Source organism: Anopheles bellator, chromosome 1, assembly GCF_943735745.2.
Source record: "Anopheles bellator chromosome 1, idAnoBellAS_SP24_06.2, whole genome shotgun sequence".
NCBI lineage: Eukaryota > Metazoa > Arthropoda > Insecta > Diptera > Culicidae > Anopheles > Anopheles bellator.
Genome location: NC_071285.1, coordinates 32,739,345 through 32,760,432, shown reverse-complemented (window position 1 = coordinate 32,760,432; position 21,088 = coordinate 32,739,345). Strand labels below are relative to the sequence as shown.

Genomic DNA, 21,088 nt, shown 5'->3' with positions numbered 1-21,088 from the left:
AATCTTCGCCTTCAATTAGTACATTAAAAGAGGGATTTCTGAGTTTAAACGTGGTCGTACTACCCTTCAAGGTGATTCACATCAAAAACGTCCAAAAACAGATACAACACCTGCAAGAGATTTAGTATAAAGCCTAGCCATCTCATTGAGCAGTATGACCAATATTTTGACTGAGGTATGTGGTTTCAGAAAACTCTGTGCAAAATTGGTGCTACATTCGCCAACGTTGGAGCAAAAACGCATTCGAATGCAACTTTCTCGGCAACATTTAGAGCTTTTTCCAAGGGATAAAGTGGATTTTGTGCATTGATGTGCATGATGTAACGTTTTAGACCAACTGAAAGTAAAAATTAGTAAAAAAGACCTGAAAAAAAAGATTGCAGAAGAAAAACAACCTTTTTCATCAGGGCAATGGACCGTGTGCACAAGAGCATTTTGAAAATGGCAACAATCCATGAATTAGAATTAGAATTGTTGGAATATCCTTCCATCTGTTTCCAGACCCAAAACAATTATACTTGGAAAGCGTTTTACTTCAACTGATGACGTCATAGCAGCTGCGGAGGAAGCCTATTTTGTATTCCAGTTTCAGGGATGGAATTTATAAATTGGCGTCTCGTTGGAACAAATGTATTGATGTTCAGGGAGACCATACTGAATAATGAAATGTATTTTAAACCATAAAAAAGTGTTTGTGATATGGAGGCCCCGAACTTTCCAGCTTAGTATGTCCTGTCGGTTGGTGTAAATCGTTCATGGCATGGAGCGTCAAAAATCCGTACAAAAGGGCCAGTGAAATGACATCCACCAGAAAAATAACTATTAATTAATGTTTAGCTAGTTGACTAGTTAGCGATTGCACCCATATGAATTATTATTACAGATGTAAAGCGTTACTAGGCGGCTACACGAAGCGTGAAAACTAGCGTAAAATTAATTTGTAGCGTCAAAACGTTTACGCTTCGTGTGGCAGCAAAAAATTAAAAACGAAATGTGAAACGTGTTTACGTTCGTGTTTTTGGTCCAAGAAAATAGAAATCGAAGAGATATTAATTGATTTCTGAATTTTTTTATCTGTTTTTTTCCGATTTTGTTGCTATACCAGCAAATAAGAACATAAATTATACTCTGTTTGTAAGCAAAGCGTATGAAAAGAATAATTACGCTCGGGTTTACGCCTCGCGCGAGCCGTAAACGTTTTGACAGAGGCGCAGCAGTTTGGCATTAATCTGTAATGTCAAAAACATTACGGAACACCTCATGTAGCCGCCCAGTTACAAAATAAAAACAACGTTTGATCAAGGGACTTGATGCAGAGCAGAAGATTCACCTGTTCTTCAAACTTACGGCGTTCTGGATGGAAGAACCTCCAATCTCTTCTCCAAATTAGACTGCATCCACACTCATCAAAACTGGCACTAACTGGGTATAGTGTCTGGGTATACTAACTGGGAGCGACGGCCTGCTCTCTCAAAATCTCTTTCGAGCTTGTATACTGCCCATGAACGTGTGAGAGCGCGCCATAGAGAGTAAAGGAGAAGCAACATATCGTCGATCGTCGAACTTTAACGCACGTACACATGCAGCCGCCTCGTTCTCCTGTGTATAGTCTTAGGCCGAACGCTGTGAATTTCGAGCAATCATGCACACATACATCGTTTCCGAATATTTGGATCATTTCCTTTGGTGGACTTCTCTACCATGTGGTAACTTGCTCTGGTCGCTAAAACAAGAAGTCGCTAGCATTCGCCCGTTGAGCTGAAACATTCTCTCGATGCCAACGGCAATAGTTCCAACAGCGCCCATCGAGAACGAGTAAGTTTTATAACTCATTTAAATCTAAAACTCCTCATAGTTGTTACCTTTGTCAGCCCTACATCAGTACCTGAAGTCGATTAACTACACCGCCAGGCGGTTCTGCACTGCACAACCATACGAACACCATATTGGAAATTGCTCATAGATTTTAGAATAGAAGTTGCCACCAACCTTCCAGATTTATGGGAAAACACACCCCCGTTATCAAATCTCTATTGTCGCCAAACAATGGGCCAGATAAACTTCTGCTATTTTTTGTTTCGCAATTTTGATACCGCAATTGAAATACGTCAACTGTCAATTTATTGCTCCTATACTTGTGTTGAAACCTATCCGATCGATACCGCAAAATAGTTTTTCTTCTTCTTTGAATTAAATATATTGACGGGGCAAATATCCACACAACGGTTGTTGATCTACTGCGCGAAAACATCTTGCGTTTTAGAAATCTCAATTGGCCACCAAGATCATGCGATTTGATACCGTTGAACTTTTTCCTGCGAGGCTACGCAAAAGATCGTGTTTACGCTGGTTATGGTCGCGAGGTAGCACCCGAAATATGCAAAAAATTAATCGAAAATTGTCTTATCAGAATCGACTATGTATATTTTGTTCCTGTCTCTGCCCAAGAAAGTTACAAGAACTTTAGCCGCAAAAAACTTCCTCCCGTACCGTTTGTTGATTGGGCAGTGTGAATCATGACAGAATCATCAATCAAAGAAAGTTTCAACATGATGCGGCAGACATGTATGTCGGCATTAAGTTGACAATCGACATAAAGCGCCTAAACTTCACTTCGGCGTGTACTGTATTGGTATTGTTTAAAACATAACACAGTAAATTATGCATCAAACTATGCACTTCGTCGCTGAAATCTGTCTTTTAGGAAGATTTATTTCAGAGAACATATGTTCACATAGATTTGCTTGTTTACGCATTTCCATCGGTTTACCATCTTATGTGCATAACTGCATCTGTTCCGCGAGCTCTATAACCTACAAATTGATAAAAAATAAATACTACGGGGTCGTTCGATAATGCAAAAGTAGCTTTGGTAAAATTCACTAATACCACCTTCACGATCGCAATTGACACACCGAGTCCCACAAACGAATTCGTAGCACGCCAACAACGTGGATTACGACACAAATATAGAACATGCTCAAACACCGGGTGGGTGCGGTGGCGCGAGCGAGAACGTACAGTAGAATATGCCGCTATGAGCTTGCTGCTGCACGTTGCGTAGCTGGTAGTTTGTGTGCGTAGCACAACCCCCATTGACCCTGCATCCGCACCGTAATGGGTTTGTTTGCGCATTGCCGCGATGTGGAAGGTCTAATCGGGAGTGACGACTAGGGAGGAAGATAAATTTAACATTTCCTTCATATTTATTCATATCCGTCGAGTTGTCTCTATTAGTAATTTCCGCTCATTTTTTTTTTAATTTTTATCTATATGTACATAATGTATACATTATTTGTCGTTTGGTCGGTCTCGGTTTCCGTCAACAAATCACCATGCAACGAATATTGATATCTGTGGAGGTATCTATTGAGAGGTGTTTCGGTTTGATGGTAAAATTTAATTACCTTCTAATCTGCTAGGACTATATACATGAGCGACGAACACAGCACAGCGGACAAATTTGAACCATAGTAAATGAACTTCAACAAAAAGTTTCTCGATAAGCACATATGAAGAAATCCTATTAATGGAGTATCGAAGTACTGTATTTTTCCGTGTATAACGCGTACCTTTTTCCCAATTTTTTTAGCTCTAAAATCTGGGTGCGCGTTATACAAGGGGAGTAAAAATTTTGTCTCCTCTTAACATATAAATGTGCCCTTTTAGGTACATATTTAATGGTATTATTGAATAAATTATAAAATGAAACATTTGTTACGAATATAATTATCCACACAATATTGTTACATATAATATATGCCTAAATTTCGGGGTCTTCTATCTTACATACATTCTGTCAAATAAGTACCGGGAATTTGTGATTTAAAAAAAATGCATTTTTTTTAAATCACAAATTTCCGGATACTTTATTGTCACAATGCACCTCTTCAGAGAGTGACAATGAGGAGTACATTGAACAGCAATTGGAGAATATCAATTTGTCAGACAGCAGTGAAACTGAGTTTCACTGCTGCGAAATTATTACGAATTACAAAGATTATTACGAAATATATAATACTAGTATGTCTTTTGCAATGTATACGCATTTTATCTTTAGTCTTCTTTAGAATATTTAAAGAACATTTAGAATAATACATTATTATCTTTTGATATTTGTTGGATATCACATATCTGAAAAATGCATAATAAAAAACTTTTTTTCCAATTTTTTTCTCTTAAAATATGGGTGCGCGTTGTACACGGAAAAATACGGGGTATCAGATAAAATAATTTGGTTGGAATTACGCGTGGTAATGCGTCCACAAGCGAGTGCTAAAAATCTGCACATGGAAAACTTCATTGATATTTGATTGTAACATCAAAAATTACAACAACAAAATCCGAGATCGACAGTAAGTTGCATTATCAAACACTTCCTCGATTGTTTATCGTTTGATCTAAAGCCAGAATACAGGTTGTAACCTAAATAATATATAAGTGTAGGCTTGTTCATGTTTAGGCTTGTTTTATACCTAATACTTTACACTTCAAAAGATGGTTTCATTGTTTATTGTTTGTTCCATTCGTTTGTGAGTTACAGGGGGTAAACAATGGAAGTAACCAAAGAGAAAATTGGGTACATTTTACTGTTTTTCTTTGAAAAAATCCAAAACTCCAGCTAGGCTGCTCAAAATTCGCATGTTGTTTGTGGTGCAGATACTCTAACAGCTAGTGGCGATAAATTTTGGTTTCGTGAACCCGTTTTACTTATTTTTATGTTAAAGCCTAGGCAAACACGTTATCGAAAATGTCGATACAATCACAGAAATAATCAAAGTTCATCGACATGTTAGTAATCAGAGCATCAGCCAAAAGCTAAAAATTGAACATCGAACAGTTTTAAGCCATTTGCGCAAAGCTGGATTCACAAAGAAGCTCGATGTTTGGATGCCACCCTATTTATACCAAAAACCATAATGGCTCGAATTACCATCTGCGCAGTTTTGGCCAAACGGAATGAAATCGAACCTTTGCCTAAACGGATGGGTACTGGGGATGAAGAATGTGATTCATATGACAATACTGTGTGAAAACAATCGTGGTCTAAGCGTGGTGAAGCAGCTTAACCGGTGGTCAAACCAGAACTAATGATCAGGACGGTTCTACTGGGTATATGGTGGGACTTGAAAGGAACCGTTTATTATGAGTTGCTTCCTTGTAGTCAAACACAAAATTCAGATCTCTACCGTTTCCAGGACAACGAAATGTCACACACGTCTTAAGTGAGTCGTCAGAAAGTCCGGGAGCTTGGTTGGGAAGTCTTAATGCATCCACCGTATAGTCCGGACCTTGCTCCAAGCGATTGACACCTTTTCGCGCATTACAAAATTTCCTAAGTAATGAAAAGATGAAACTCAGTTTCTTGGTTTAGAATGTTCATCAGTAATACATTGGGAAAGATCAGTTGATCATAGTTGTCGATAAAAAATGTTTTACAAATGAATTTTTCCAGTTACTCTGAAATGTATCTGCATTCTCTTCAAATTAGTAGCGAGAAGCAAGCTCATAACCAAATGGCATTGAAAACGAAAGTGCCTGTGGTGGGAAGTAATTGTATGGTTCACTCATTACCGCCTACAATCACAGTGCAGTATGCGTAACACAGGAATAAAATTGTACTTGCTCCTTGCTCCTAACCAATTCATTCAAATCATACCAAAACAGCACAACCACAACCAATACCACCACACCATGCTGTCTTAATCACCCTCTTACTCGCACACACTATGCCTACGCATTGATGCTAAAGAGCGGAAATGGTCTGAAACAACTTCCTCTGGATATTTGCCCATAAAGCCTATAATACACCGCACCCAGAAAGACCACTTTTTGTTCCTTCTTTGTCCGGCTGAACGTTAAATTGCCGGCAACGCGCGACTCGTAAGAACAGATGAAAACAAAATGGAAGCATTTTTATGAAACATTCTATACATTGTCAAATTTAACAAAATCTAAAACCCGTTTAATCAAATCACAACGAAAATAATGAAAGTTTTGCTCAGGTGGGATTGTAATCTTGGCCTGTAAAATCAATGGGTAGGGAATTGAGTTCAAGAAATAAAAAATATGAAATCGCAGTAAGTGTACCGGTTTAATGATCTTCATTCATCGTGAAGCACACAGCATGTTTATCAATGAAACAACATTCTACCACCGTACATGGTGACACCGCCGTGCGTGTAGCACCATGGGCAACTCAACGAACTCCCCACGCATAACAACTCATCGACCCTAAATTCGCAATGGAATGAAAGCAGCAGCGGATATTGCTTAAACAAGCCGAGCTGAACTTCAGGCAGTAGCAGCGAAAGGCAAAAAGGTATGTGTGAAAAGCTTAACTTTTCAAGAGGCACAACTCGTGTATTCCCCCTTTCTTTCTACAACTCGATTGAAACCCGGTGCGGCCCACTCTACATGTTGCACGTAGCGGTCTCGAAAGAATGGCTTCAAACAGGTTGAAGTAACTAACCGCAAATGGCAATTGCCAGTGCATGCACACATGTTACATAGGCATTGCGAATGCACTATCATGGGTATGGTGTTTCGTAGAGCGAAATGCACCATGTAGTTGGTGACTGAGGTGACAAAATTGGTAAAAACAACTTTCCAGCCAAACCAGTGGACAGTAACTGATGTTTCAATGCTCACGAACACATGTTTAACGAAGTGACGAACGCAAATGTATATGCTAGGGTGGTCAATAAGTTTTTCGGTTCAACATCAGAAGGTGCTGCTACTAGCCCATGTTTTTTGTTTATTTCAATCGGTTGCTTCATTCTTTGTTTGCAAGCCATTTACTTCTTCTTCTTCTTCTTTGGCACTACAACCGCTGTGCGGTCTTGGCCTGCACCAGAGACAATGTTAATGTCAATTATCCCTGGTGCTATCCGTAACAGTTCGTTTTTACGGGCGGGGTTGTTGGTCCCGCGCCAACCCCTCTCTGTCAGCGCCGGTATCGGGAATCGAAACCATGGCCGGTTGAGCGACAACCGATCCCGGGATTCGAACCCTGGCCAGCTGCGCTGACAGCGAAGAGCGTTACCGTTAGCGTTACTACTCTATCAGCGGGGGCAAGCCATTTACTAGGCTGTACAATAAATTCGTATGATCTATAAGAGAAACACATTTTTATGATTTGAAATACTCTTTATTATTCAGTACAGTCTCCCTGAACATCAATACACTTGACACTTGTTTCAACAAGACGAAGAGTCACATTAAAGTAGCGTGCAACGGAAAAAAGCAAGTATCGTAGAAAAAATACAGGATGACGTGGTGAGAGATTTAAAAACACAAAAGAAAGAAGAAATAGATTTAGTAGAAAGCCCCAGGCATCTCATTGAGCAGTGAAACCAATAGTTTGACTGAAGTGTTCGGTTTGAAAAAGCTGTCTGCAAAATGGGTGCAAGATTCGCTAAAAATGAAACAAAAACGTATTCGTATGCTATTTTCTCGGCAGAATTTAGTGTTTTTTTCCAAAGGATAAAGTTGATTTTGTGCATTAAATCATCACTATTAGTCGATGGTGATTTTCATCAAATGACGACGTCACAACAGCTGTGGAAGCGTATTTTGAAGCACTTCCAGTTTCTCACCTCAGGGATGGAATTCATAAATTGGAGGCTCGTTGAAACAAATGTTCAGGGAGTCCAATAGTAAAGCGTATTGCAAACCATAAAATGTTTGTAAAATTGTAAAATGTGTTTTTCTTATCGAAGCTCAAAACTTATTGAACAGCCTAGTATAACAGTTTTCGTTTTACGTCGAGCAAGTTGGCACGGATTATTACCTACACATACTGCAATTAACGCATGGGTTGAAAAGTACCGAGCCTAAATCAGAATCCTTTTTTTGGTTCAAAATTGGTTTTATTCATCAACGTTATCTCCATCAAGAGCCACACAATCATTCCAGCGCCGTTCTAACATTTCAATACCACTTTTATAGCACAATTTATCTTTTGTCTCAAAATAGGTCAGTTTCAGTGATAACGTCTTCATTGGAGCGAAATTTCCTACCGGTGAGCATTTTTGTGGGGTCTGTGGGTCCAGGGCCTGTGGGCAATAACCAGTGGGCCAAATCTTTCGAATACAGTTCCAGTTTTTGGTCAACAGTGAGCAAAAGCGGAACCAACTTTTAACAGAACTTTTTCACAGTCAAATTCTTCTTCTTCTTTTTTAGCAACAACCGTTCGGCGGACTTAGCCAGCATCAGAGACAATGTTAATATCTCTGGTGCTATTCACAACTGCCTGGTGAAGGTGGGTGGAAAGCTCTCCAATCCCTTCGCTACCATCAAGGGATTGCGCTAAGGGGATGGCCTAGCCTATTCAACATCGTACCGGAGCGAGCCATAGTGGACTCGGGAGTGGAGACCTCAGGGATAATTTACTTCAAGTCCAGCCAGATCCTAGCCTATGCTGATGCCATAGACATTACAGGTCGACGGCTCTCCGATGTAGCTCAAGCCTACACAGAGATTTAGCAAGCTTCGGAGAATCTCGGCCTGCAGATAAATGAAAATCTGGTGATCTGGGGCTCTTTCTTTGTCCGGAAAAATTTTGTCATCTCGTTCTCTCGTTCTCGTGTGATCTCTTTTAACTACTGTGTAAACTCCGTTACCTTGTCTCGCGTCTCCTCAGTTAGGCACCTTGGGGTGATGCTTGATTGCAGTTTAACGTTCCAGGAGCACATCCTGTAGTAGTTGCTGTAGTTGTAGTAGTAGTTGCACAGGCATTCAGGACCATGGGGGATTGGTCAGGGCTATCTCCCGTGACTTCAACGATCTCGAGTGTCTCAGGTTCCTCTACTGCACGCTCGTGCGGTCGACCCATCGAGCAGTCTGGAACCCGTCTGGTCAGTCTCTCATCGCCAAGATTGAGCATGTCCAACGGAGTTTCACACGCATGGCTTTAAGACGCTCAACGCCTTCTCCATACCCTACCCCGCTCGATGTCAGGTGCTAGAACTTACGCCGCTCTAGGTAAGGCGTACAATAGCACAAATCCTATTTATGGTGGCGTCCTTTTGGGAGATTCGATGATCCTGGAATTTTGGCCCGTAATACGTTTTAATGTCCTTCCCGTACTTTACCTAATCGTTCTCTCTTCCATCGCCGTACCCGTCACGTCTTAGGCCGTTCAGAGGGACAGTTTGAGACGGCGAGATTGTGTCGACCGGGACGCGAGAACCGCCGGTATTCAAATGTGGTGGACGAAGGCTCTCGACCGCGAGCGGTGGAAGGCTTTCCTGATGCAAGCCAAGACCGCTTGGCGGTTGTAGCCAGATAAGAAGAAGAAGTGTCTCTCTTCGCACAATAACTCTCAAATTTATGGGTAGACTATCATGAAATTTTAAAAACTTTCTTTTGAAGGTTAGAACTAATTGAAAAAAAAACGATGGATGGAATAAGACCAGAGCCAATTATGTATTCGGCTCGGAACTTTGCAGTCTATGTGTTAGCTCTGGAAATACAAAATTCGACCGCTCTTCGGAAATTTTAGTTGGGATTCTTTCAGCGCACTGCAGCTGCACTGCACCATACAGCTTGTTTTGCTTGCGTACAATTGGAGTACAATTGCGTACTTGTTATGCCTTTTTTGACGTACAATAAATTGTGTACGGGAAGCAAAAATATGTGAAATCCCCAACGACAATAAGCTCAATAGCCGCTCGAACAAGATTGTTCGTTTGTTAATAAAAGAAGTTGAGGTTTAAATTGATTACATCAAGAATGAGTTCAAAATGAAGGAAGTATTGCGTCCATCTACTGAAACTCTTTTATAAATGAATGCGAATGAATGGGTTTATGGTAATGACAGACAGAGGTGAAACTTCTACGTATCCAGACTTTGAAAGATAGTCGACCAGCTCAAATCTATCGGAACAGATCATAGATTTATTCATTCATTTCTCATTCAGAAATCATTCAGAAGAATCTTTCTTTTTTATTAGGAGTTCATGTGATGCGAAAACGCCTTTTGGAATTACAAATGATTTTAGACTCTTTACGTTGGACAAAAAAAAACATTAGTTTAAATAATGACAAACATCTTTGAGTGTGAAAAGGAACTCTTGAAAAGAACATAAATTATAACAAAACTTCATTTTGCAAAATTTTATTCTGTTTAGTGCATGTTAGTGGTTATTTATAGTTGTTGCGAATGCAAGAGTTTAACAAGCGGAAGTTTAACGGAAGCAACTCGTAATGCAACATTTCCTTTAAAGTCCCACCATGTAGCCAGTAGAACCTTTCTGACCGTTAGTCCTGGTTTGGGCAACGGTTGAGCTGCTTCCACACGCTGAGACCGTTTTGACACAGTATTGTCGTGTGTATCGTATGTAATTGTTTGGTCAATATTTTGCAAGATATGGATCACTACAGTCATTTATCGAGAAAATAATGGATCTCTTTTTAGCCCAGCCTTATATTTTATTATACTTGACAACGGGAGAAAACTAACAATTCCTCGTTGATCGTAACATGCACATGCACCCCTACCCTTGCATCGGGCGTCGATTGTGTAATAGAGTATGCATTACTCTTATATTTGTTGATGTTCGTGTTTCTTGACGTACTTCGAAACCCACTCATGTAACATCTGCAATGCCATAAAACATCACCCGCCCTTGCGAAGAATTTTGCATTTTTGCGTAAAAGTGATCCATTAATTTTAAATAAATATATAAATTTTAATGCACTGATATACGAAGATGTGCGACTTCGTTTCAAAGTAAACTGAATGCAATAAAGAAATCGATATTCATAGAACAAAAATTAGTACTCGGAAATGGAAGGAAACTAGAAGTTGCATCGCTTCACTAAAATACAGTCACAGTAGGTGTTGTGGGGTGTGTGTACATCTCATGTAGAGATATGTACGTACTGTTAGGTGGTGTTAAACGAAAGGAATAGATATACGTGGCGCGCTCACTATCAAGCTAAGTTTGGCCAGTACTCCCTTCATATAAGACATCTTTCGTCTTTTTGTGTGCTTCTTGTCTTCACTATCTCTCTCTTTCTCATTTCCTTTCCTGTCTGTTTCTGTCTCTCTTTCTATTTCACTCTCTTTTCTGTTTCACTCTCTGTTACTTTGCCCCGTACCACAATTTTGCGTTGTCGTGTTGTGTCATTCGTTACTGGCGGGCTAAATGAGGCGTAACGCAATGTTTTTCACATTACAGATTAATGCCAAACTGCTGCGCCTCTGTCAAAACGTTTACGGGTCGGCCGAGGCGTAAACCCGAGCATAAATACTCTTTGCATACGTTGTGCTTACAAACAGAGGATAATTTAAGTTCTTATTTGCTGGTATAGCAACAAAATCTAAACAAACAGAAAAAATATTCAGAAATAAATTTATTTCTCTTCGTAAACACGTTTGACATTTCATTTTTATATTTTTGCTGCCACGCGAAGTGTAAACGATTTGACATTACAAATTAATTTTACGCCTCATGTAGCCCCCTAGTTAGAGTTCATTCATGGATTTATGCCATTGTGGCTCTCTCGTTCTTGACCACGTATCGACATCAAAAGCTCTTTTTCACTCCAATGGTTGCAAAACGGCATCATTTCATTCATAAAAAACATTCTTCTGACCCAATTGAACCATCTTAAACATAACATGGCGCATACAGCACAGGTCAAGGAAGCACATAGCTTGCGACTGTAAAGAATCAACCACGGGAAGGTGTTTGTAAACGCCATGACTAGTAGGAGGATTTGTATCCAATTACCTTCATTAATATTTCATTCAACTCACTATGTAGCCCTTCTAGCAAAGTGGTTACATACTAGGGTGTATACTAAGCTTTGCGGTTCAATACCAAAGGGCGCTGCTACGAGCCTAATTTTTTGTTGTTGTTATAATATTGGTACACTCTTCTTAGAAACGTATGTAAAGTATCATTTAAATCGGTCACTTTTTTTTTACAAGCATGTTTTACAATGGAAAAAATCATGTATCGTGCAGTTATTGATTTTTTTTAGGTTTTAAAGCAAAGGAAATTTATGGACGAATGCTGAAAGTGTATAAGGACTCTTCATCTTCAATTAGAAAATAAAAAGCGGGGTTTCTGAGTTTAAACGTGGTTGTACTAGCCAGCCTACAAGACGATCCATGTCAAAAACGTCAAAAAACAGACACAACACCTCAAATCGTAGAAAAAATATAGCATGTCGTATTGGAAAATCGTAGCCATCTCATTGAGCAGTATAACCAATATTTTGAGTGAAGTATTGGGTTTCAGAAAGCTGTTTGCCAAACGAGTGCCGCATTCGCTATCCTTGGAGTAAAACGCATTCGAATGCAACTTTCTTGGCAACATTTAGAGCTTTTTCGCAAGGATAAAGCGGATAATTTCTAACTCAAAATGTTTCCTGAAGAGTTAGCAAACTGACTGGTGTACGTGTGTATGATGAAACCGAAACTTTTAGATATATGTAGATAGCGGCACTAGTGAATGAACCTAAATGATTTTGCTGTGTTCATCTTCTTCAGTTATCTGTCAAAGTTTCACCCATTTTTGGACGCTAAGTTGTCGATTTTAGAAGTGGTAGTCGTTCGAGTTGGTCAAGGCTTGTATTTTGTTGAAGATGGACGCGATCAAGTCTCGCGCTGTTATCTTTTTTTTCGTTTTGAAAGGAGGAGGCCTATTTCGACCTATTTTGACGTAAATTAAAGAGGAGTTGAATTATGTGTGCAATGACGATACAACATCATTTACCATGATGAAATTTTGCCTGGCTGAATTTAATGGCCGTAACTGCTTGGGAGACGATGAACCTTCGGGACGCCCAAAAACTACAACTACCGACGAAAACATCGCCAAAGTTAGCCAAATTGGCGTAAAAGGACCGTTCAATTAAATTGGGGAGATAGAAGAGATTATGAACATCTAAAACAAATTTGTTTGTAACATTTAAAACCATCATTTAGACATGAGGAAAATGTTCGCGTGTAATCAACACGCGGACGCATTTGATAACGTTAGACCAAAAACGTTTTCTCACAACTCAGTCATGGGGAATGGCGAAAATCCACGAACTATTAGCTGTATGACTTAATTCGTGCGGTTTTTATTCGGCCTTTTCGACCTAAGTACAACAATAAAACGTACGACTACCCCAATGAAAGTATTGTCCGTAGTTAGCTACGTCGTTAGCGTTAGTTAGCTTTCTCCCATCTTTTAGGTAGTTCCTCGATTCCATGTCGATAGAACATCTTATCTTTATCAGCGATCCAAGTAGAGATCTATTTTTCAGTACTTTCATAGGAAGTCAACCGCTGTGCTGTCTAGTCATTACTTATGTAACGGAACAAATACTATTCCGAAAGAGCAACAGCTTGAGGGTGGGGTAGGGGGTAAACAGTTCCCATCCGACATTTTCGACCTAGGTTTTGACCGGTTTTGCGATGTGGGGACGAGCGTGAAAAATGAAGAATCAGCTTATCATGTCTTTTGTCTAATTCTCGTCTTTTTATGGCCAAAGCTTTGCTTCAAATGCATTGATTGTTGTTGATGGGATTATCCTTCAATAATTTTATTAGGTTCTGAAAGCTCAAAGTACACACCTTTCATATCGAACCATATTTACGCTTTAGCAAAAAAAGCCTACACTGCGTTAGATGCGTATTGACATTAGCTATCAAACACATATTTCATTTTATAATACAAAAAAAATATATTTCTTTAAAAAAATATTTGTTATATTTAGTGAGTAACGCCATCTTTTGTAAAACCGCACGAATTAAGTCATACACCTAATACTTGACTATCTGCCTTATTCATCAGACATCAGAAGCGACTTATTTTGGTTTCGTGAGCTAAAAAAGCACTAGGAAGGGAGCAATTTTCATCGAACGAAGAAGCAAGGTCGATCGAATGAGCTACTGCTAAGCCAGCTGTGGTGACCGCTCTGACCAAAATAGTTTTACATAAAAAATGGAATGAATGAACCTTTCAAATAAAAGTTCAAAAATATTCAGCCGTTTTTTTGTGAAAACTGAAAACGAGAACGCTTATTTGACCACCCTATGTATATGTTTTGTCCAAAAGTTTTCATCCCATCCACGTATTTTGCACGATGCAATCCACTTCTTTTACTTCTTGGCTCCCAACAGAGACTTAAACAGAGAAACATATTTTACAGTAATATCTGTTGCTTCTGTAACAATCTGTTTTTTTTCGAGCAGGGTTGGTATAGAACTTTCAGTTTCCACCAATATTACAGAAGAAATTACTCACTTAAAGCAGAAAAGAGGAAACAGCGAAGATACAACGCAGTTGAACTAGCTATGAATGAATGTGATGCCCTGATTGCGATTAGCGGTTGTTGTGCAACTATGTGTGTTACATGACTGATTATATTTTTAACTTACCGGTATTTTTGATGTTCGTAAGAACTCCAGCAACGCTTCCAGCGAACCAAGGGTTGATGCTTGCACGTATACTCCGCGGTCGCTCAACTTAATACTACTGAGAGCCGATTTTAAGTCACGAGCTACTATCTCTCTGAAAGGTGTATAAAACCAAACCAAAATCAAAACTAAATTAAGGATATGTTCAAGAAATTAGCGAATATGTACTTACTTAAAAAATTCCACCTCATCCGGTTTCATCGCTATCTGTAGATTTAGTCCAGCGATAGCTTTTTCTAATTCCTTTGCAGCAATCTTCACACCCTGCGCGGCGGTAATCTCCCGATGCTCAATGTACGCATTTTTCACACGTAATTCCTTCATCGGCTGTGGCATGAGCAGAGCCTTGATCTGTGTTACGATCGGTCCCTCTGTTCCCGCCAGGATCATCGTATCACCTTCGTGCAATACTCCATTGATTAGAATTGCATCGATCGTCGTACCGAGACCAGGAATCGCTTTCACCTCGAGTACGGTCGCCTGCAGATCCTCACTATACATCAAACGTTTGGCGAGCTGTTTCTGGCAGAATTGCACAATCAGAAACAGCAGATTGCCCATTCCTTCACCAGTGATTGCACTCGTTGGAACGAGCGAGACGTATGTTTTCGGATCGGGGTTTTCGTAAAACAAGGCTGCGTTAAGACCCTGTTCTGCGAATTGTACGATTATTTCGTTCGTTCGCTTAGTAAACTCTAATTGTGTATTCGAAGCCTGGCTCTTTAGGATTTCACGCACATCCTTGCGCGCCATTGTATTCCAATCATATAGCCGATCAATCTTATTAAGAGCCACCACGAATGGAGTTCGTTTTGATTTTAACAAATTGATCGATTCGATCGTTTGTGGCTCAAGACCATGCATTATATCCACGACGAGGATTGCGATATCGCACAGAGACGAGCCACGAGATCGAAGATTGCTAAAGGACTCGTGGCCGGGTGTATCAATGATTAGTAGTCCGGGAAGACGAAACTGTAGATCGACAAACCCTTTGACAAATTTCGTTTGCTCCTTAATGTTTTCAACGGGTACATTGGTTGCTCCGATCTGTTGTGTAATGCCTCCAGCTTCTCCATCTTGTACATTCGTTCTACGCAGTTTGTCGAGAATTTTCGTTTTTCCCGTATCAACATGACCCAACACACAGACGACAGCAGCACGCAGGTTGTCTAATGTTCGTTTTTTTTCCGCCTCTTGTGTGCGCTTTGAAATACGGTCTAGCGCTCGCTGACGCATCTTTTCCGCTTCTTTCTTATGATCGCCTACCTCAGAACCCGAATCGGAATCTTCATCGTCGTCGAAATCTTCGTCGGATTCGCCATCCTCTTCGTCGTCGGAATCATTGTTCACCTCATCGGCATAATCATCTTCGTCTTCTTCGACAGAAGTTTGCTTTTTGTTTTCGATGATTTTTCTCCTCGAAACACGTTCTATCAGTGCGTCTTCCTCCTCTTCTTCTTTCTCGTGTTCACTATCCGATGCATCCCAGCTTTCTTTCACTTGCTTTTCTTTTGGTGCTGCCTTGACATTCATCTCTGCCTCTGTGCTTTCGTCTATTGCAAGAGGTGATTCTTTCGATTCGGTTTCTGCATTTGTCTCTTGGTTCTTTTTTGGGCGAATGCGGGTACCTGGTCGGATTCGTTTCTCTGCTGTAACTTCCGGAATTTCGATTCCCTGCGCCTTAAGTGCCTCCAGCATAGCCTGTGCCCGAGCTCGATCTTGTTTTTGTTTTGTAGTCAGCAATTTACCCTCTGCCTTTAATCGTTCGCGTCGTTCCTTTTCGCGCTGTTTTTTAAGGTCCTTTTTTTCTTGCTCCAAGCGTAACTGCTCGAGTCGAAACAATTCCGCTTGCTCTTCGAGTAACGCTTTTTCTTCTTCGGCCTTGCGTAACCGTTCCTCTTCTTCGCGAATAGCTTTTAATCGTTCTTGCATTACTGCAAGGGCCGCTTTGTTGGGTTTCTTTTTCTTACTCTCGCCGATGGCGGTCGCGGACGATTCTGAAATTCCTTCGGCAATCTCGGAAGGCGTCTCATATGTTGTTTTTGACGATTTATTCAAGGTTTCTACGGCAATATCATCCTCCTTCCTACTGCTATCAGCTTCCTTGTGTGGCGCTTTCTTCGGCTCTTTTTGGGCAATTCTCGATGACTCCTCGGTCGGGACGGACTCTTCAATGGTAGGTTTCTCGCGGGATTTTTTATTTTTTTTCTTTTCCCCTGCGATTTTCAAAGATATGCTGTCGCCAGTTGTGTCTTCAACTTGATCTCCAAACACCTTTGGATCAACTGTTTCCGTAGTTTCCTCGATTTTCTTTTTTTTGCCCTTCTTCTCCGGTTGCTGTTGTGGCATTTCGCATTTCGGCAACGGGTAGGATTTCTGTTTTTCATCGGGCTGTTTCTGGCCAGAGTATTCCATGTTCAATTCAGCCAGCATTCGCTCGATCTCGTCGTCCTCTTCAGTGGTTTTTTTCTTCTTTTTACCTTTCTTTCCAGCCTTCCCTCCAGTAGAGGACTCGAAAGTATCTACTTCCTCGTATTCCGGTTCCTGCTTTTTCTGACCTTCCTTCTTGGCAACTTTCGATTTCTTGCCCTTGCCGCTCTTTTGCTGCCCACCGGCAGAATCTTCTTGTACTTCCTGTGATATAGTATCGCATTCACGACCATCATCAACGATATCGTCCTCGTCATCTTCCATCGTGAGCAAGGAAAAACCAACCGGTCCGGATTTATCTCCGCCCTTTTGTTTTTTCGATTTTGTTTCGATAATATCATCAGAATCAGCATTCGCCGTTTTTTTCATAACTTCCGCCACCGACGGAGCTAGATCATTGGCTCCATCGTCATCACTCTCCGCAGCGGTCTTTTTCGTTTTTTTTAACTTTTTTGATTTCTTAGGATCATTTTTCCGATCATCCTTTTCTTCTCGCGCATCGTTGTCCGACATCTTTCCCTGCTCAACAAGCGCACTGTGGCTAAAAAGAATATGTAAACCAAACATTGCTAATCTCTTTTTGCTGCTCCACTGCTCCCATTACTAACGACATACTTCTCCTCTAACCCAGCTATGTCGCCTTCCTGTCTGCCTTTCTTCGTCTTTCCCATTTCACTACCTTCGGCACAAAGCACTAACGTCGTTCGTAGGTTGTTCCAATGAACCCGGTTACGAGTAGCCACACTAAAAATTGAACGAACAAGAAATTGGGAATGACAGCCCTTCGCGAAGCCACCAACTTGCGAAGCCAAATATGACACGTAGTCTTTCTAAACGTGGAAATGACTGAAGGAAATTTTATCGTTACTAGAACACTGGAAATACACGTGGTTTACACAACACCGGAAAATTTGCTAATCATATGCTTCAAGCACGAAAATCTTTTCAACTCCGCTCTGAACATTAACCATGTGTGAAAGATATTTTGATACAAGAAAGTTGACGTTCGAAATGTCGAATAAGCCTTTCCAATCCGCTACACGCGAATTATCGCTACACCGCTCCCGGTGTATACGATTGCATTACTATAGCACATCAATAATTTTAATCAAACAGCAATCAGCTCAGGAACGTTATTGTCCGATTACCGCAAAAACTTAATAGCTTTTATAGCTTTGTTGGTTGAATTTCAACATTGTTATGTTATATTGTTACTGTTTTTACAAATCTTAGATTGACGGACTTATATTGTCAACGTGTTATATCGAAATATTACTGTAATAAGCCGTGAGCGATGTACTCTGTTTGCTGTCAAAAGTTGCCGGCCGGGAAGGTTTGCGCGAACGAGAAGGAAAGTTAGTTGTTGCATTTTAACTGCCTTACCACATGAAGCGCAAATATAAGATCTAGCATTTCAGATAAATGACAAACAGTTTGCGCTTATAAACCCGAGCGCAAAACCGAGCGTAAACACTGTTTCCATACGCTTTGTTTACAAACAGAGGATAATGTAAGTTCTTATTTGCTGGTACAGCAACAAAATCTAAAAAAACAGACAAAATATTCAGAAATCAATTAATTTCTCTTCGATTTCTATTTCTTAACGTAAACGATCTGACCTTCTTACGCTCCGATTTACGGCTCATGTGTTAACTAGTTTTATTTGACCCAAAACGTCATCGAGCGAATTTCGTTTCTTTCTCATTTACAAAATAAGAAATTAGTTCAAAGCAATAAACATAAGTTATATTAGAAAACTTTGTCGAGTTTCTTCATTGAATTAAGAAAATGTTTGATTAGATTGAAAAGACATGTTCATGAAAAAAGCCTTCTTTTACATAACAAGTATTTTGCTAACGTCATCCATGCGACCTTAATAATTTTATTACGTCTAGCCCGATCGGGGGCCACTTTCACTCAATTTGCTTTAATCGTTGTTTGACAGCAACGTATCGGGTCTAATTTGAAACATTGCCGCTTGATTCGGTAACGCCGAAACCGTCGCCATCGTAGTCGCTGTTTAGTTTTCCGTGTCTTCTGTTTCATCAATTTTATCAAGTAAATTGTTACACTTCGTTAGTTTTCCACCCCAAGCACTGTGCTATCTGTTTAACTGTTTATATGTAAAATCATCAAATTCCCTCATTATAAATAGAACTGTTTCCTCATGGAAGGTGAACCTACCCGTCCTGAGGCTCTGAAGGTAAGTAAAGGCAAAAGATAACATTATGTGTAACGATTCTATACCATATTTATGTGTGTTCAAAAACGTCAACAGCCGACACAAATGAAAAGCACAGAAAATGACATTAGCGGTCAAAGAATACACTCGATGAAGAATAATCGCTTTTCAACACAGAACAACACCCCGCTAACTTCGCCTGCGAAGTTCTCCGATACCCCGCACGAGCAGCAGCAATCTCTTCTTAATATTACCGAACTCGAGGAAGAGAACACTATTCACATGGCTTTAACCCCAAACAAATATTCGTTTGAGCCGAAAGATTTTACGGCGCGGTCAACGATGGCACGAGCACAACGATCATCGCCATGCACTCGAGGGTCATCAAATGATCAAAACTATGTTTCAGTTGAAATTGAGGAAATACTGGCTGCTAGTTTTGCTGACAACATCCGTTCGATGGGGAAATCGCTACGAAAAAACGCTACTGGCGCTATTGAAATGGAACAGAATGATGATAAGAGTTTACCACGAACTGCGGACATGAGCAAATTTTCACGACCCTCCATTGGCTCGATCACGTCCGGGGCCGAAAATTTTGGGGTTGTAGGCAAAGATGTCTGGGAACTATCTCATCAGGCGTTCGATAATAGTTGGATGAAAGCGAAGATGAATGAATTGAGCCGCATGGAAGATGATAGTTTTAGGTCCGGCGAAAACATGGAATCGAAGTTTCTTGAGGACGAAATAGAGTGGGAGCAAGAGAATGCTGTCATCCCGTTGGCGAACGCAGTCCAGGCCAGTCCAGTTAGAGCTACAAAGAAACCACAGCTCACAAAACATGTGGATTTCTCGTGCTTTTCCGGCTACTTAGCACAAGAGAATAATATTTCGCAGAGATGTGCAGGTGAGAGTGAGAACGAAGACAACAGCTACTGCTCCGTTGGACAATACTTTAACAAAATGTCCGATGATCTGAAGAGTATGATTGGCGATCACAGCCCTCCGAGACGAACTCCTTTGCCCTTACTTGATATAACGAACGACACTATGGGTAAAGATGAACACGGGATATCCGAGAAAGCTGAAAAAGAAAACAGTTTAAGTGTTTCTTGCATTGCAAAAGCTATAAGTAAGTAATATATTTATATTTAAAATGTTCTTCTATATTATATATTTCTCATGTGATTTATTTTTCACGATTTTTCGGCTACCTTAGATAGCATACTGCTCGATATCAAATGATATCGATGATTAATTGAACGTTGCGAAGTACAATATATTTTTATAGTATTTGGTTATAACAGTCATTCCAGAAGTAGTTCAGCATACATTTAATATTGGGCTCAGCTTTATCTTTTCCTCATTGATTTTTGTTCAATTGTTAGCTTTTTTATTGGCAATTTTTAATTTTTTATGCATTTTGGTGGCGGTAGTTAAGTTAGTTTTCTCCTACACTTATCCAAAAGTAAAACGTATCACTGTTTTCTTACTTCCATTTTAGCATCCATGGATTTAGAAGATTCGCCACATAATTTTATCTACAAGCTCAAACAAGTGCAGAGAACGAAAACGGAACCAATGTTCAGTTCTACTGTTCGTCAAACGATGTCTGAAGGAGGACGTTGGATGAAATCCTTCGATTCAAAGATTGCCCAGAAAAGTTACCCATCGGAACAACAGGTTATCCAAAATGTTTCCTTGGGCCAACAACAACTGTCTGATACAATAAGCTGCTCAGATTCTATGCTAAATTCTTTCTCAACGGACTCAGAGATTCCGATCGCGAAAACTTCTAGCCCCCTCAAGACGAAAGTTGGCATGGGCACATCATTCGAAAGAGCATCTTCAGAAACGGTAACAGATCGTATTAAACAAACTATGATCGATACTTATTGCGTGACCACAGAAGACGACGATGGCAATCGCAAGCGATCGTGTTCGGCTATACGTTTGGAAGACGAAAAAGATAAGCGTTCGGAACTGCTTAATCATATGAAACCAACATTAAGACCAAAGTCAAGATCGCCTTCGAACCGAGCTGAATT

General features: G+C 40.2%; 2 protein-coding genes across 2 annotated transcripts in view; one reads left to right on the top strand and one right to left on the bottom strand.

Moving 5' to 3' along the window:
* Positions 1–17,851, bottom strand: part of LOC131205870 (eukaryotic translation initiation factor 5B) — a 33,832-nt gene extending 15,981 nt beyond the window's left edge. The window contains exons 1-3 of the mRNA XM_058198159.1: positions 17,474–17,851; positions 14,598–17,399; positions 14,387–14,519 (exon numbers count right to left, since the gene is read on the bottom strand). Of these exons, the coding sequence (XP_058054142.1) occupies positions 14,387–14,519; positions 14,598–17,399; positions 17,474–17,529 (2,991 nt within the window). The 5' untranslated portion in view covers positions 17,530–17,851. The remainder of the gene's footprint in view (positions 1–14,386; positions 14,520–14,597; positions 17,400–17,473) is intronic.
* A 1,174-nt stretch (positions 17,852–19,025) lies between these two features.
* LOC131215448 (uncharacterized) lies at positions 19,026–21,039 on the top strand. The gene is made up of 4 exons (XM_058209838.1): positions 19,026–19,061; positions 19,137–20,172; positions 20,545–20,897; positions 20,950–21,039. Exons 1-4 carry the CDS (start codon positions 19,026–19,028, stop codon positions 21,037–21,039), a joined length of 1,515 nt encoding a protein of 504 aa, XP_058065821.1.
* The last annotated feature ends 49 nt before the right edge of the window (positions 21,040–21,088 follow it).

Bases quoted from the DNA above. Each gene is read 5' to 3' on its own strand.
- LOC131215448 (XM_058209838.1), top strand. From the start codon at position 19,026: ATGGAAGGTGAACCTACCCGTCCTGAGGCTCTGAAG. The intron at 19,062-19,136 runs GTAAGTAAAGGC...AAACGTCAACAG, and splicing joins CCCGTCCTGAGGCTCTGAAG to CCGACACAAATGAAAAGCAC. The intron at 20,898-20,949 runs GTAACAGATCGT...GCGTGACCACAG, and splicing joins AAAGAGCATCTTCAGAAACG to AAGACGACGATGGCAATCGC.